At 43.7% G+C, this 18,252-nt stretch overlaps 1 protein-coding gene and 1 non-coding gene across 2 annotated transcripts; one reads left to right on the forward strand and one right to left on the reverse strand.

The window, feature by feature from the left end:
* Positions 1-421: 421 nt before the first annotated feature.
* tslig1 (tRNA splicing ligase complex subunit 1) lies at positions 422-10,103 on the forward strand. The gene is made up of 7 exons (XM_088933111.1): positions 422-590; positions 2,735-2,759; positions 3,110-3,231; positions 4,475-4,557; positions 6,315-6,367; positions 7,653-7,689; positions 9,349-10,103. The coding sequence occupies exons 1-7, from the start codon at positions 509-511 to the stop codon at positions 9,433-9,435; spliced, it is 489 nt and encodes a 162-aa protein (XP_088789237.1). The 5' UTR covers positions 422-508; the 3' UTR covers positions 9,436-10,103.
* A 2,254-nt stretch (positions 10,104-12,357) lies between these two features.
* Positions 12,358-12,429, reverse strand: trnaq-cug (transfer RNA glutamine (anticodon CUG)). Its single transcript has one exon. It is a non-coding gene; the product is annotated as a tRNA-Gln (tRNA).
* Between the last annotated feature and the right edge of the window lie 5,823 nt (positions 12,430-18,252).

Here is an 18,252-nt window from a genome sequence, read left to right on the forward strand (position 1 = left end):
GGCCAATCCCGACCTCCGCCGGTCGTGTTCCGCTTCAAAGTTCCGACTGGAAACTCTGATTCTTTTAATATTATGTTCCACGTTAAAGAGTAAAAAAAAAAGTTTGTGTTTTAAGATTTTAAGAAAACAAAACACAAAACAGATATTTCTTTTATCAAAATATCTACGTAAGGATTATATTGATGACACAGACAGGAGGGGTGTAGCTGCAGTAGTCTCGGACCTACAAGTCAAAGTAACTCGTTTTGCAATGAAATACAATATAAACGTTTTTCGGGTGTTTATCTCGCAACAGCAATTACTTTAAACACGTATTTATTATTTGTTTACCCGACGAATGTGGCTGTATGTGGTTTTTGCGAGGTGTAGAATAAGGATGTGCTGTTATTCTACGCTTTAAGGTAAATAAGGAGGAGTGGTTTACTGCTTGTAACTTCCTGGTGTGAGTAACAGACGCGTGGTGTTAGTTTAACCGTATACCCGAGGAAGTGGATACATATTTTCAAGTATGAATGATCGGGAACTCGATCTGACAGAGGAGCAGAAGGCGCTAAAAGCGAAATATCCTTCAATCAACAAAAAATATGAATGTAAGTGAGATCGTCTTTCTCTAGGGCCTTGTGTTACAACAGATTCTTGCTGTTGTCAGCTGACCAGTGCCAGACTCTAGCTCGTCTTTCTTTACGTTCACCACAGTCAGCATTTAGTTTATTAATACTTAGACATTACATTTCTGCGTTATTATAGCTTATATTGTTTCTACTCGAATTACGGATGGCTTAATGTATTCAGCTTTTGTTTTCAATTTGTAAAAAGCCGCCTGAAATTAGAATCTGAGAAAATGGGTGGTGAATTAAATGCGAGCTACACTAGACCTTGATCGCCTATCAGGCTTGTTGCTTTACCTCTTCCTTAATATAAGTTAGAAAACAGGAGTTCTCACACGCTACTATGAACAACAACGTAGTCAACCCCGAAACAGAACTTTCATTATTATTCCGCGAGTACCGCTAGGGGGCGCACTAACTCTTCCTAACTTCGGTGCTGGTTAACTTTATCGCTACTAGATTTGCTGTATATACATACTGTATATTATACAGCATGGAATAAACCCTTTACTTGTTCCTTTGCAGCCTACGTATGCTGACGCAGCTCCCTGCTTGAACCACTGTATATTGTAGTAGTTCAGGTGGGTGGCTGCAAAGGAACAAGTAATGGGTTTATTCCCTGCTGAAGAGAGAAGAAAGAAAACACAGCGTTTCGGCCGTGGAGCCTTCTTCAGGTGTGAGGGAGAAGGCTCCACTGCCTAAATATTGATTTCTTTCTTCTCTTTTCAGCAGGGAATAAACCCTTTACTTGTTCCTTTACTGTATATTATATATATCTAGATAACAGTCCTAAACATTTCTCAATATAGACTTTATCACTGAGCATTCCTCCATGTTTCTATAATATGTGCGTTACTTATTGTTCCTGGAGACAGGCTTAAGGTATGGGTAGTTGAGCGCTCTAGGTGGAGAGAAATCATTTATTATCAAGGTATTTGCTCAGCACATTTTCTCACCCCAGGCTGTAGTGTGTGTTTTTCTCTGGGCGTGAGAAGCAGGAGTGTCTCGTCATGTGCTTGTGGGCAGAGCGAGGTGACTTCGCTGTGCTGTAGGGTGAGTGAGAGGCCCAGCTCTGACAGAAGCAGAGTCAGCGCCCGGTGCGAGATCGCTTCTGTAAAGCGCCACGGGTTCGATGCTTTCCTCTGGAGCCCAGCAAACAGAATAACCATTGTTCTGGAGCATTCCGTGAGCTCATGGTTCACTAGAACTTGACAAACGACTCAAAACTCAGGTTCTGCAGGATTCAGACGGAGCCGTTGCCCTGTTCCCACCCAGCCTGTGGGAAAGAGGCGAAGACTGACCTCCTGTTGTTCCTGTTGTGATTGTGTTTTTTTTCTTATAAACCCAAACTACTTTTTTTTTTACTTGGAACTTGGAACCTCATATTAAAAGGGTCAGAGTTTCCACTTTGCTCCTTCTGCCATTTGCTAAACCAGCTTATCAGGAAGGTACAAAGTCCTGGTTTATTTTTTCTTGAGAGCAGCGGGTGGGAGAGCATTGTTTCATCACATTTGTTAGGTTTCACATGAAACCTCTTGATAGTTTGACAAATAGCTGTTAAATATAAAACGTGACTGGGCACCTTATCAGCTGTTTTTGTTTGTTCAGCGATCTCTCAGTGCAGTAATTAAAAGAAAAAAACAATAAATGACTGTAAGAAGTAAAGTGTGTATATGTATTTAAAATCCCTTGGGGTTTTTTTTTTAGTAAGGGTGCTCATTTTTCATGTGGATGAAAACCATTCGGATAATCTCGGGCCACACTGATCATTCTCAAATCGGTGCAGGGCTAGGTCTCTGTGCCAAGCTGGCAATTATTCTGAGCCAGTTCATCTCGGGGCAGTGCAGCTGCTAGCTCTGCTGCTTTAGCATGTGTCCATTTCCTGCTGGTGCTCCCGTGCCCCCCACACCCCCCCACTTTCCTATGGCACGTCCCATTCCATGATGCTTGCTCAAGGGCTGCCATGGCTCTTTCCCTGGAGCAGGCAGCTGTCTGGATGTGGGTAGGTGTGTGAATGAATTTGGTCTGAGTGACCACACCACCTCTCACAGCCTCTAGGACACCTCTCACAGCTGCAGTGGATTCCCCTCTATAACATTTTTCCTCTTTTCCTCTTGTCTTTTCAGACCTGGATCACACAGCGGATGTCCAGTAAGTTTCCCTTCCTGCCTGCAGTGTACAGATGCCTTACTTTATGTATTGCTTTTTGCATTTAAACACAGTACATCTGTTGTGTTCTATATACAGTGATAGGCTTCCTTATCTCTTCTGCTGTGGAATATATTCCAACTTTACTCACAGTCCTGTCATAAATTATGCTTCAGATTAATCTTCTGACTTAGACTGTTTTGCTAAGTGAGGAGTAGAGCTCTGTTCAGGAGATCATCTTTGTAGTTTGCAAGAGGCTAGAGCTTGTGTGCTGAGCTGGGTCATTCCGGGTCTAAGTGATATAAAAGGTATTGATTTGTATGCATTTGTGCGTGTGACTCTTCTCTGCGCAGGATCCACTCCTGGGGCGACACTCTGGAGGAGGCGTTTGAGCAGTGCGCCATGGGGATGTTTGGGTACATGACTGACACTGAGACAGTGGAGCCGATCGACACTGTGGAAGTGGAGTCGGAGGGTGAGGCTCAGCTTCAGGTTTTCAGCTCAGCAAGAGGCCGGCTTCGCCTGTGGATCGTGGCTCCTTGTTAACTGATTCACCATTTCTTTCTGATCTGTATAAGCCTGTATAAGCCACAAACAGATACCGGCACTCTACCTGTATAGTATAGTAATTTTTGTGTGTGATTTTTTTGTTTTCTCCGGGAAATAACACTGAACCTGTGAATTGCCACAGTGTTGTTTCAGGAGTAGGAATATTGCAGCTTGTTGTCTACCTGTTTCTTTGAAAATATGCGGCTGAAAGAGTTTTTTTTCCCCAAAAGAAGTATAGTTAATTTATAACTATAAATTAAGTATATAAGTATAGTTATAAGTATAGTCTGGAATATTAATATAATCTCAGACCTTTTGGAAGTGAGGTATCTGTGAAGTGTTGAATTGTGTTCGGTGGACCAGTAGGTGGCACTGTGGGCTGAAAATGCCCAGCCAAGCTCCTGCTCTGGTGGCGGTGAATGCAGGGCTTCGGAAGGCTCTGCTTTTTCTCAAGAGATATTGCGAGAGGTTACAGTTCACGCAGGAGGGTGCTGGAGGTGTAAAGCCACATTCCTCGGAAACAGGTCTGTCCACTTAGGTGTCGTTATAAAATCCAGAACAAGTGGTGAAATGGAGCTGAAACTAAAAAAGAATGGGAAAATATTTCAAGTGTGGTTATGCAAATGTATTTTCATATCTTCAGACAACGTCAGGAAAATGTAAAAACTACGCTGTTCTTCAGTCTTCAACAGAGGAGATTAGAAGGGGATTTAGTGCTGAAAATGTTGAGAAATTGAACTCAGTGGGTTACATTGTGCTCAGCAGTGGAACAAGCACCAGAGGACATGAGTGGAGGTTCATACAGTGCAAACTGTATTTAAAATTGAGAACAGGCATTTTCTCTTTACGCAAGCAGTGGTGGGTGCATGAAACAAGCTGCTCAACTTGCTGCAATGCTGGCACCCCTCAAGAACAGGCTGGATGATTCCCTGGGATCACTTAGTAGCTTAGAAATCAAATGAGCACAAGGGGTCACATTTTCTCTGCTTTGCTGCTGCCTTTCTTTTCTTCTTCAAGTTCACGAACTAAATGAAATGTAGTTAAAAAATTGGTTCCACACAACCACATTCTGAAGACGTTTTTGCAGTTTGGAGTTAAAGGGACGTTTCAGTTTTGCTGATGTGAACTGGCTGAAAATATCTGTTTTCTGTATTTCTTCTCTTTTTCAGGTGAAGACCTTCTCTCTCTTCTCTTCCACTTTCTGGATGACTGGCTGTTTAAATTTAGCGCAGATCAGTTCTTCATCCCGAGGGTAGGTGAGAATTGGACTGACCTGACTCCTGTTTCACTATATGTTCCTTAAAGGCAGGTGATATAAGATTATTATAAAAATACATTTTATATGAGGCATTTTCCTTGTCAACACTATGCAGGTAATATACCTTGAGGACATAGTCCTAAGGACAGTCTTTCTGAATCTGTTTTTTAAATGGTCTAGGGTTTTAGCACTTGTGTGTTTTTAGATTGGCAGTGCTCAGTATCTTGTAGTACATGGTTTAGACTGAGCTGTTTGTGGTGGATTGCACAACTCTTTACTTCATTATCCACAATGAGGAGGGGATCTCTCCTCATGGGATTTTATGTCACTAAGCGTTTAAAACACCTTGCCATCTAAGCAAGTGCTGGAGATGAGACCTGTAGGCATTACCTATTAACCATGTACAGTATAAGAGTTGTTATTACTGTGTCACAACTTGTTTAATGACTCATACACGTAGACCTTATTAGTGAAACAATGTGTGGTAGTGGTTCAGGTGGGTAGCTGCGTCAGCATGCGTAGGCTGCAAAAGAACAAGTAACAGGTTTATTCAATGCTGAAAAAAGAAGAAAGAAAACACAACGTTTCGGCCGTGGAGCCTTCTTCAGGCTTCACTTATTACTTCCTAGTGACTACAGGAAATGAAATATGTTAGGCTAGTGTATTTGGAAATAAAGGCCTAGTTAAGATTGATACTGGAGCAAAAGAATAGGTAAATGTTTATTCCATGCTGAAAGGCAAAGAAAGAAACACAAAGTTTTGGCTGTGGAGCCTTCAGCGCACACCTAAGGAAGAGTTCACAGCTCAAACGTTGTATTTCTTTCTATTCAGCAAGGAATAATCCTTTACCTGTTCCTTTGCAGCCTACACATGCTGACACAGCGTTCTACTTGATTAATAATAATAATTTATAATTGCTTACACTTATATAGTGCTTTTCTGGATACTCCACTCAAAGCACTTTACAAGTAATGGGGATCCCCTCCACCACCACCAATGTGTAGCCCCCACCTGGATGATGCGACAGCAGCCATAGTCCACCAGTACTCTCACCACACATCAGCTATCAGTGGGGAGGAGAACAGAGTAATGAAGCCAGTTCATAGATGGTGATTATTAGGAGGCCATGATTGGGAAGGGCCAAGGGGAAATTTGACCAGGCCTGGGATTTTTAATGACCACAGAGAGTCAGAACCTCGGTTTTACATCTCATCCGAAGGATGGCGCCTGTCCCGTCACTATACTGAGGCATTAGGACCCACATGGATCACAGGGTGAGCGCCCCCTGCTGGCTCCACTAACACCTCTTTCAGCAGCAACCTTAGTTTTTTCCCCAGGAGGTCTCCCATCCAGGAACTGACCAGGCTCAGACCTGCTGAGCTTTAGTGGGCTGCCAGTGGTGGGCTGCAGAGTGATATGGCTGCTGATTTGAATGTCTGTTATACAGGGGTTGTCCATTACAAAACTGGAATTGCATCACAATGTAAAGAACTAACACATGGCTTAGACGTTGATCTTATAACAAAATGCAAACAAGAATTAAATGCCTCAGCAGCCACATCTGGGTGTCTTGCATTGCTTTAAGACTAGTATTTGAAATAAACAGTTTAACCTGACTCAGTGGAAAAAAGGGGATAAGAGCACATTATGACACACAGCTGCTGATGGCCACACCGCGTCTCTGTGGCTTGGATTTGGAAAGCTTTTTGGAAAACCGGGGCATCCATTCCCAACACCTTTTTTTGTTCTAGGAAGTGAAGGTGCTTCACATCGACCGGATGCGTTTCAGGATGCGTTCCATTGGGTAAGTTCTGAGGCTCCCCTGTCCTTCGAAATCGCTAAAAATGACTCTGTTCTTGTCTGCGTTTAAAGGCTTTGGAGCCAGAAATCAAGGCCTTGAGATAAGCTGCATGATCTCATTTTCGAAAACTGGTGCAAACTTGGTCTTCGGCTTGGAGCGTGTCTGCATTTTAAGCATTTTAACACCAAAGCAAACAGTGCAGAAAAAAAGATGCTGACAGAGCGTACTGACCAGACAGGGGCATCAGCTTGGGGGGGACTGGGGAGGTGTGCCGTAGAGCCGAGCCATGCCCCAGAATCAGTGGGCATTGTTCCTGCCAGGTAGTTGGTTTTCTTTCTGTGCGAGAAGCAACAATGTCAGAGAATGAAATAAAATAGGGTAAGCACACTTGATAGCCCACATGGAGGAAGTTAGCCCTTGGCGGCCAGATGTTCTCTGTGGGTGGCAAACAGGGGGCTGATGGAGGGGGTTAGCCCGAGACGAAAGTGCCTCTGGTGCCCCCACCCGAAGTGGCTCGTACAGGTCAAGGTCGTGAGCACGGAAATGAGCTTGCATGTCAGAGGAGCAAGATGTTTCCTGCCGGTCCATGGACTGGAGTGGCGTGCGCCTGCCGAGGTTGTTGTGAATCTCATGGGTTGAATCACATCACTAATCAGACACCATTTGTTAGTACTGCCCGCAGTGTCCTCTGCAGTCTGGTTATCAAAGCATAGAAATCAATCCCATCTCAACTCCTCATTCCTTTTAATAACAGATCTGACAAAGGCCAGTTCAAACCTAGACAAGCTTGTTTCCTCTTTCCTTTTAGTCACAGCTCAACAATTTCTCTCGCAGCGGTGTGGTGGAGCGGTTACACTTTATGTTTCTGTGGTAGAAACTCTTTTTCCTTCCAGTTCTGTATTAATTTTGCTGCCCTGCTGAATCAAATGCAGGCTGGAACAGAGCCTTGACTGTATTTCTGCAGTACTCTATGTAGGCTATTTGGGTTTAACCAGCACCTATCCAGTAATGGTCTATTAATCAAGAGCAGGAGTTCCAAACAGCTGCCAGACATGAAGACGTTTGTCTCTTCAGAACTGATCTTCCCATCTCTGCTTCTGCATTCCCACCTACACAGTTACACTCATGCAATTGCTTTCCACGTAATCAGGACATATTTCAGAAACATAATATCGTATTATAATGTATAAAACAGTGGTGGGTGGGTTTGGCTTTGTCAAATGAGTGTGTTTATATGCTCCATTTGATATTCCAGGTTGAGTTTTTTGTTTCTCTTTTTATCTTTTAGCTGGGGAGAAGAGTTCAGGATCTCCAAACACCCCCAGGTAGGTACGCCCTCTTGAAATTGGATTCAGTGTTGAATTAACATGAAAGCTGAAGGAAACCATTCACTTTTATCTGTAGGCATAACAGTGATTCCAGCCAAATTAATCAAAGACTGCAGTGTCTGCTTATACAGATGTGAGTTATGTCTAGACACTGTGGAGTTGGTTTGCATGTGCTTTATTACTGTATACCCCACTTTAAGCGAGAAACTGAGCTAGTTAAGAACTGGTCATTACTCATACATCTGTAAACAGGACTTATAATGTTCTGCCAACTTTTATGAAAGAAATATATGTTACAAAACTCTGAGTTAGGGAAATACCGACTGAGTGGGAATTATGTAGCACCCATCAATTAATGTGATGATGAAACAAAGTAATTATAGACCAGTTCATCTCACTTCTCTTTCACACAAGGTTGTGGAAACAATAATTTGAAATAAGCTAGAAGATCATATTTATCGTAATAGGACTCTAAGGAATAGTCAGAACAGAGTTTGAAAAGGAGGTATTGCTTAACTTGTTAAAAGTTTCCTGAACAAACTACAGGAACAGTTGGAGCTGTGCAATAATGTAGATGTATAGGGATCTTAGGATGATTATCCTAATTTAGATCAATGATCTAGATTCTGCTACCTTTAGCAAATTAGTCATGTTTACTTATGTCAAAATAGGAGATCTGGCAAACACTGGAAGTACTGCACATTTAATTCTAAAAGATTTAGAGGTAATTCAAGAATAACCACCTGGCACATGGCATTTGATGTAGACAGGTGCAGAGTGCTACATGCAGATAGCACAAACATAAATTACACTTGTCAAAAGTTACACGGCTTGATTGAAGCATTCAAGATCCTGAAAGGTGCTGACATAATCAACCCAGTGGGCTTCATTTCCACCTTAACTCATGACCCAGAGGACACAAGAGAAAATGGGAAACAACATTCATAACTGAGAACAGGGTTGTGGGAGTCTGGAACAAGCTATGCTCTTAAAGCTGTTACTTTGGCTTCTGTCAAGAAATGGCTGGATAAGATCCTTGTCTCATTTGGCAGCCAAACAGGAATATGTGGCTGATAGGACTTCTCTTGCGAGTGAATTTCAATAGGCACTTATGTATCTCTTCTTCCGTTGTCCCTTTGACATTGTAGAAGCAGACTTCCTCTTTTCGAAAAGGTTTCTGTAGCCCAGTGCTGTTCCAGGGGGTCTTGTTTTGATTCCTCACCCAGAAATAGTGATGCACTACAACAGAGACCAAGCTTACACAGTGGTTGCTAATTGTGGATTAAGGGATATCATACCCTTCTGACCACAGACACAAGTGAGGCAATAAAGATAGAGCACAGATACGTAACCGAGGGCACTCCCTTGTTTTTTGTTACCTAGGAGCTCATACAGTACCTGAATTGTTCTGAAGCAGTAACAATAAAGACATCAGTCTGTTTTTTAGGCTCCATTAGGCTACAGTCTGTGTCAGGAATCCAGGCAGCAATTAAATGTGTTTTTGTGTGGCCAGGACTGTGAGAAACTGTATTGTTTTGTTTAATTACTATGGAAATATATGATGGAGGACTACTGGAATTGTCTTCCTGATTTGTTTATGAGTAGGTTTCCAGCTGTCAGAAAAAAAACATTTTCCTCTTTTTCTTTCCTCAAAAGGGGACCGAAGTGAAAGCAATCACCTACTCAGCGATGCAGATTCACGAGGAGAATAAGCCAGAGATTTTTGTGATTATTGACATTTAACAGGACACCTTACCGCCTCACCGGACGGTGGACGTGGGCAGTGATCTGTGTCACTGTCAGCAGGGCTGATATCCCGGATCAGGACAGGAGGTCTGCAAGCGCTACAAGTCAACGCTTGACTGTAGTGAAGGATGGGTTTGTGTTTGAATATGCCGTGGGGTCAGATCTTTTCTCCCGTGCATTGTTGGAAGGAAATTCAGCCCACACATATAAAAACAGTAGAATAATTATAAAATGGTGTGGTTACAGTTAGAGCTCGCAGTTTAGAAACATTCTGAGCATCACCAATCACAGAATTTAAACGTCTCTTTTAATTTATTGAAGATGTTCATTCAAACCATTGAAATAAGTTAACAAATCTGCATTTGTCGATTTATGTTTTAGGATTTATGTAATGAATTATGTTTTGGACCCTGTGCTAGGCGGCCGGATTGCTGGGGAAGTAAAAGCTCACGAGCTGATCCTGATCCTGTCTATGAATGTCCTGCTTCCTCCCAGTCGGAGGAAGCCCACTGTCAGTGGAATGTGATTAAGACTTGTGTGAGCTTTACGGAAAAAATTGACACATCTGTACGTCAGCTGGTGATAATGAAAATCCATTTCCGAATCGTGGTGATAGTCAATTTTTTTCTTTTAATGTTTTGAGGCCAATAAAGGGTTGTGTGCGAGGAAGGTGTGAGGTGCATTTTTGTTCGCCGTCTTCTGCGAGCTCTGGCCGAGACAGCGCCCCGCACTGACGTCAGCAGGGGGGCATCCTTCTCCTCCAATCAGCGGCCGAGCCTCCTGCAAGCCCCGGCTGAGCCACGAGGGCTCGGGGGCTGTGTACGCGCGGTGCGTGCGGGGGGGGGGGGCGTAATGCAAGTCCAGCTGTTCCAAGTGCGGGCGCACATCTGGTGAATATTTAGAGTGTGTGTTAAAAAAGTTGCCATATTATGGAGTTAATAAAAACGCCTCCCACTTAGCTTGCGCCCTGCAACTCGCCCTACCCCCGCCAATTTCGCTGGTTGTAGGCCACCATTGCAGGTTGTGCGAGCTGGCTTACCAGCGCAGTGACGTCGCCGCCCTTCCCTGAGAATAGCCGCCGGGCTGATGTGAGATTTCCCTTTGGCTTAAGAGGCTGGGTCCCTGTTGAGTGACACCGGAGACCCGGGTTCGAGTTCCCAATGGTGAGGGGCCGACCTGAGGTGGCAGAGGCGAGGGCGCTACAATATTATTACTGATCAAGGCCATGGTGGCGCTATTACAAAAGTAGGCAATGTTTCTTTTCACGTGACAAACAGACAAGCTAACTCTTGGTTACGTTTTCTCAAAAGAAAAGGGCGCGCAGTGAATTTGCATAGAAAAATTCTATATATGTATATTTAAAATCAGTTGTCTATATATGTTACTGAAAAGCGACGACAATGCCCAAGAGAAAACAGGGAACTTTACTTGCTAATTTGGGGTTCACAAACAACCCAAACCGGGCGATCTGACTGTTGCTGCTAGCGGTTGCTCGTCATACAGTTTAGCTGCTGTCCTGCCTGGCCTACCCCTCCGAATACATCCGCCAACAGCGCTGGCTCCCCAGAGGAAGAGGCTGAGCCCTCTGTGACCCCAGTCGGCACCGATCTACTGGCTAACTGGACCAACCAGCAGTGGACAGAGTGGAAAAAATGTAACCAGTGGCTTTTCATTAAGAATGGAAACTTGAGATGCAAAGAGTCTTCTGCTGTCGGAAAAAGCACTTGGCATGCATTTATCTGAGGAGCGGATTAATGAAGATGTACGTAGCCTTTTGCAGAACCAGCTGCGGAAATAAATATATAAACACAGTGATAGCTTATCACATAAAAGGGCAGCTGATATTGAAGAGCGAAGCAAAAATAAATAAGATTACTTTATTAGCCATATACAGTTTCTTGCATTAGGAATTTGTCTTTTCGCATATCCTAGCTTGCTCTCCATGAGACACACAGACACAGAGACAGGGAGATACACATTCTGCCGGGGGAGAGAAAAATTCCAAACAAGGTACTTGAAATGAATGCTAATTTAATTCAAGAAACCGCAAGTTACATTCAGATCTGCCTAAATGGTGGCCAAGGAAAGACTAGCTTATACCAAGTTCACTCCTTTAATAACGTTACAGGAGCTTATTGGTGCCAAAGTAGGTACTGTACATAAGTCGGACCATTCCTGTGCTGTAATGTATAGGTCATATCGCAAAGCACACGCGGATCAAGCTTGATCGAGTATAAAAGAACTTAAGTCACGAATTAGCCTCACTATTGATGAAAGCACAGCGCACGGGCGTGCTCATCTCATCCTATACATGAGATGCGCTGTGAGTGGGAAAGTGGACGTGGACAATGTATTTTTGGACATCACAGAGCTGACGGATGGCACAGACGCGGAATCGACTTACAGTTGTCCGAGAGGGAGCCTTAGTAATGTGGGTTTTTTAAGAAATCTCTTTCACGCGTGATGCGTCCCCCCCAACCAGGGGTGAGCTCCCCCTAATGTCAAGATATAATTCGCACCCTTCTTCTGAGTCCGATTGTGTACATTTTCTATGAGAGCCCTGGGTCGGTTTCTACTTCTTTTCTTCTGAAGACTGAAGAATTAAATATTGCTCAGTATGTAATCCGCGACGCTGCCGCCTACGATCTTTTACGGGAATGATGACTAAACGCTTAAAGTTCGGGTTCATTTTCACAGCTTGCCTGTAAAGGTTTTTTTTTTATCTTCTGTTGTGCGACGGTTGTTTTACAAGTTACGTCAACGGAGACGAATTTGTCATTCATTGCGGATTTGCGGGCGGGGGGAATCAGTCACGTTAACATCCGTAAGATGCGAGCGGTGTTCGTTTTGCGAGACGTCCTTTAAAATGTCTATTATTTTCCTTTCTTTCTACCTTGAAAAAATGTTAGTAAAACAGGCAGGTTCCACCGAGATTTGAACTCGGATCGCTGGATTCAGAGTCCAGAGTGCTAACCATTACACCATGGAACCTGACATGCGTGGTGACCGGCTGTGCGCGTACTTACTAGATTACCACATGTGTCGGGTTGTTTCCCAGCAGTAACACAGCGCCAGTGAAGAGAACGAGAAGCGGAGACTGGGAAACGGCGACGGCTGAGCTAATGAAATTCATTCAAAACCTTTAACTTCAGTCCGCTCCATACCGCGCTTTCACCTCAGCGTGTTTTCTGTCTGTTTTTAGACACGAACATGACTACGGTTTTTGAGGACTGGGAGGCGAGAAGGTCGTGTATATAAAATTAGACCTCTGGTGGAAACAAATATGTTTTACTTCTGTGGGCTTTTCCTACTAGAGACCACCACCGTGATGTGGTTGAATTTCTGCGGACGCTGTAGTTAATTTCCTTGTGTGAGTAGGCCATTCACGGGCTGGATGACTACACGTATACTTTTAGAAGCAGCGTCAGGAATGTGTAGAGCTATGGCCGTTGTTTTATCATTTCTAAAGAATCTCTAACAGGACTGTTATTCTCTATCGTCCAGTCCTCATCTTGCTGAGTCACTTTATCTTGCTTCCTTAGTTTTCTTTTAATTGTTTTTAGAGACAACGACAAAAACAGTCGTGTGACTGTGACTCAGGACCGATGCGATGTTTAATCACAAACGGGGAAACCATTCTGCTTAAAATGATGGAAAATTCAATGTTGTACTGACCAGAGCAAAAAAAAACCCAACAACTTAAGTCTTGTGTTACTATGGCGTGCGGTCGCGTCGTTAACCGTTCAAACTGATTCTCCTGAAAAAAAAGTCGATTGAATCCCATTATAAACGGAAACTGGATGAAGAAAGTGAAGCAAAACCAGACTGGAATAAAAAAAAAAACAGGGCCCATAAAAAGTGATTAAAGTTCGGGTTCATTTTCATAGCTTGCCTTCAGATTTGTTTTTGTCTTCTGTTCTGCGACAGTTATTTTACAAGCTATGTGAACAGAGAAGAATTATGTCATTCACAGCGACGACCTGGAAAGTGGAAAATGCCATTTATAAAGCAATGGCACGTACGGGCGAGGTCTCCATGTAGGCGCTTTAATAATGAGGATATGCGGGGGGGGGGGGGGTGAATCGCACATCTGTAAGATCTAGCGGTGTTCGTTTTGCCATTCGTCCTATGAAATGCCTGTTATTTTCCTTTCTCTCTACCTTGAAAAAACATGTTAGTAAAAACGGCAGATTCGCACCCGAAGAACGCTCCAAAGCCGAAACGTTGCGTTTCTTTTCTTCTCTTTTCAGCAGGGAATAAACCTTAAACTTGTTCCTTGCCAGCCTACGCATGCTGACGCGGCTACCTATTGGTATTAAAAAGGCGTGGTGCCTCCGGAATCAAGGGCACCAGGACTGAAAAGCTCTGACCCTCTGTTTCAGTGGTCATGACGTCTTTTACTCGTATTTGAATGAACCGTTCCAGACGTTCCTTAGAACGGTCTATAGTTCCGACCGCAAAACAATACAGTATTAGAAAGGCTGAAGGCTTTTGGCAAAGGTAACACCGGACGGACGTGTATTCATTCTTTAGCCGATGAATAGCTGACGATTGTCGGTATTCCTAGTAATAGGAGGTTATCTCAGGACACTCAAGCGCTTCTGTAGAGCAGAGATTGGGGTTGGTGAAGGTGAAGTCGTAAGACCTTTAAGTTTCAAAGGACTGAGCAACCTGGGTGGGCTCGGTGGTTTCTGACTACAGGTAGTGATTTAAGATTCCATCCCACCCACACACATAAATTAACTATAGAACCCCTGTCATTTCTGAGTATAAATTACAACCGTTTCCAGGCAGATCTGTTCAGCAGTAATGACTATTAAGAGGAATGAGATGAAGGATTGTCATATGATGTGCCTTGTGTTCTTTTCCATTAACGTCTAAGAGAATGTGATTTTAGAACAGCACATTACCCCTTTATTACCGTACATGGTAATTCGATGCAGAATTAAAGAACGCGTTCGATGTTACCTGCATTTTATGTGTGGTGAAGCCCGCGTCTTGGGCTCACCCAGCTTTTCTCCTTTGAAGGAGAAACATGCAAACTCATGTAAAAAAACAGCACTTGTACGAGTTAATCACAAAACACACATGGCGTAGCTGTGCCACGCCAGTTCTCACCTAAGCAGTCGGCCAGTATCAGTGCCCGAATAAACGACGGGGGAAATGTAAAACCTTCTTCTTTCAGGATTTCTTTGTTTCTCTTTTAGACTCAGTACAAAAGGCTTTTTTTCTTGCAAGCCAGCAGAGATCAATCACAAAGGGGCCTGATGGTACAATTGTTACAAAAAGGCGAACAAAAGAATTGCTTTGAATGGAACAGCAATATAGTCGGCATATTGCGTAAAATTATTTAAAAGGAAAGGACTTAAATTACTGTTCCAGCTAGATACACAAGTTCTCTTTGCAATGTAGGAAAACATATCTTCATATTAAAAACATAAAATTCCCTCCCCTCCAAAAAAAATTCAATATAAATTCAAAAATATTTTTGTTTTGATGAACACCTGCCAGCTCCCAGTAATACCTTTTTTTTTAGACCAAATGACAAAGATCTCCCTTTTCTCTGTTCTGTACGTTAGATAAGGTCAATCCTGAATCTGAACTGCACTTTTATAGGCGTGTACAGAGAAGATAGTGACGGGACCTGACGCATGTATTCGATCCTCGAAGGCGCTGACAAATTCCACCCAGCGGACTTCTTCATGGTGAGCAGTGAAATGAAGTTTAGGGGACAAGTGAAAGCTATGTGAATTAGTGACTTAAAAACAGAGCAGGAGGCAGTTTTCTACTCGAAGGGTTGACGAACAGGAGTAAACCTGTGCCCCATCTCCCCCTTGGACACTCCTGCTTGGTAACCTCCTCTCTCTGCTTGGGGGTCCCAGTCTCCCTGCCCTACAGCTAGGGGGCTGGCCCCCAGCCAGACTGGATAAGCCAAATGTCACCATTCCCTAAATACCCAGTAAACATCCTCAGACGTGTTTTACTCTTGGGTGTCTTCGTCCCTCATGATTGCTGTGGAGACTCAGATCGGAGATCCGCAAGGCAGGTCAAGACCACAGGCTGCTGAGCTCCTGAACGGCTCAGCTCGTATCGGTTCTGGCGCAAGCAGGTGGCTCACAGAGCTCAGCCAGTATCGGGGGTCCGAGCCTGGGTCACACCACTGTCTGACTGCCCCTGGGGCTCGCCGGTTGCGTTGGAGAGTTTGGGGTTGGGTCAGACCTTTCTGGATTCCGGGTGGACCATACTCCTATAACCTGCACGGCCGTTGCCCGCTTGCAGTGCTGATTCCTGCTTTTGCAGTGCTGGGGTTTTGTTCCCCCGGACACAGAGTGCAGCCCTTGAGAACTACAAAGGAACCAGTAAGGTGCATTCCCTGCTGAGAAGAGAAAAGAAGAAACACAACGTTTCGGCTGTGGAGTCTTCTCCGAGAAACGTTGTGTTTCTTTTCTTCTCTTTCCAGCAGGAAATAAACCTTTACTTGTTCCTTATCAGCCCACGCATGCTGAAGCAGCTGCCTACTTGAACTCCTTGAGAACTACTGCCATCGTCACCTTTGAAACAATCACAGCAAAGGTCTCTTTTTTAAAAGTCGCTGTTAAGACATGTTGGCTTGGAAAGCTTTGTAAAGGTTAACTGCATGATTATAGGGGTGGTGCCGCCGTAAGGTCAAGAAGAATGTATAATCCTGTGCAAGCAACAGGAACCTAAACTGGTGACTCTCCATTTCAATTGCGAGTTACAGCATGAATCCTCAGACAATAAAAAATATGCAGTTTTCTGGTTAGCAAACTCCCACCTGGACAGCAAGGCTAGGGATCAACTAAATTATATCACTGTAGAGCAGTACTGTGTATTCTTCCAAAGCCATATAAATCGCTTCACGGCCCCCTGTTGGGTAACCGAGTGTATCCGGCTTCAGACTCTGTAACTGAACCCGTTTTGAGACCAAGTTAATTTTAAAAAGTATTCGGTGCCTAACTAACCAAGCACAAAGCAAAAGCAACACTTCCCTAGAGCCCCTCAGGCTACTTAAACCAGAGACCGCCGCCCGGCACTGCATGAGAACTTTGTCTGGCATTAATGTTCATTAAAGGCTTTTGCGTTTCGTTTAACTTAAAATTCTTTCTTTCTGGACGTTTTAAGCATTGGGTTTCATAAGGTCAATTGCAAGGTCTCGCAATGCAAGAAATCGTGTCTCGAAGAGCGTCCCGTGTCTAGAAATTCCGTCCGTTGTCCTAAAGTGTCTTATTCCGGGGAAGGTTCGGAACTCAGGATGCTAACCGAGCTGGGAGGTTGTGTGTGAATGCAAGGCAGAGCTACACCTCAGCTAGAGTGCTAGTTCAGGGCAGGACGTACTGTACGCACACGGGCAATTTAGAGACTCCAATTGATCTAATTAAGAAGAAAAAAAGGAGAAGATCACTTGTTGACCTAACTGCCCCCTGATCGGTGATTCGTGCTTGCTTGAACCAAATCATACTCTGTTTCTTTATCCAGGCGAGATTGTCGAATGCTTATGGTATGACTCACGCCTTTGAAAACAGAAATATATTCTTCCCTCTCCTGGAAGCCTTCGGACCAGATAGTGTTTTGTACACGAATCAACTATATTCAGTTTCGAATAACGTTGTTCAGGGGTTCTTACAAAAACTACATGTCAGATAGAACTAATAAGAATTAATTTTATCAAATTTATTTTAATTCACAATTGAAATCATCAATTAGCGCTCAGATACAATGGATCCAAATCTCAAATTAAACAAAAAAATAATATCGTCGGAATAACATTCAAAACCGCGTACTTTAACCGTAGGTCTAACTCCACAGTTCTGTATGAACGTATATGTTGCTGTTTTTTACAACTTGTACGAAGTTGTTTTGGGGAACAAAACACTGTTCAGAGAAGGTCAGAGAAAATCTGCAGAAAGACTTGCTGGCTGCAGTCCATCAACACCCCCCCTGACAGTCTGAGCAGTTCTGTGTAAGAGGAATGTGCAAACACTGCCAAGTCTATGTGTGCTCCGACCTTTCCAAACAGAGTTATGGCCGCAATTCAAGAAAACGCGTACTAAAGCAGGGAAGTGGACACCTATCTTTACAGGCTTTTGTTTGTAATTATTTTTCAGAATGTTTGCTCATTTGTTAAGAGAAAGGTCAAATAAATTCTGATTTAATGCGTCTGGACTTCAGGCTGTTGGGCCACCAGATGTGTTACTGTGCAAAGTGTGTGTAGATATTCTATAGGAGCTGAGGTGTGGTAATCTCTCCAAGAGAAGCCTGCGAGTTGAAAGAGAGTCCAACAGCCTCTACAGGCAGAGCGGTGGCTCTGTGCCCAAGGATCTGCACCTGTGGCTGGAAAGCTGCTGGTTCATCCCACAGCTGGCAGAGGAATCCTACCCTACTCCATTGGGACCTTGAGCAAGGCCATTAACCCCAACTGCTCCAGGGGTGCCATATAAATTGATGACCCTGTGCTCTGACCCCTAGCTTCTCTCCCTGTCTGAGTGTCTCATGGAGAGCAAGCTGGGGTCTGTGAAAAGACAAATTCCTAATGCAAGAAATTGTATATAAAATGGTCTTGTCTTATCTTATCTTACAACAGCTGCAAGCTGCAGTGAATGAAGTATAAAGTTTTCCACATTTCTGTGTCCTAAGGGTTATCTTCTCCTGCACCCTTTCATCTGGGGAAAAACCTTCACCTCTTCGTTATCTGGGGAACAATGAAATACCTTGAACACCACAGCCTTGTCCTTCATTGTAATCAATAACTGTATTTGCTATGCACATATACTGCCAGGATACCTTGAGTGGTCT

This window comes from Atractosteus spatula, chromosome 14, assembly GCF_055471065.1.
Source record: "Atractosteus spatula isolate fAtrSpa1 chromosome 14, fAtrSpa1.hap1, whole genome shotgun sequence".
NCBI lineage: Eukaryota > Metazoa > Chordata > Actinopteri > Semionotiformes > Lepisosteidae > Atractosteus > Atractosteus spatula.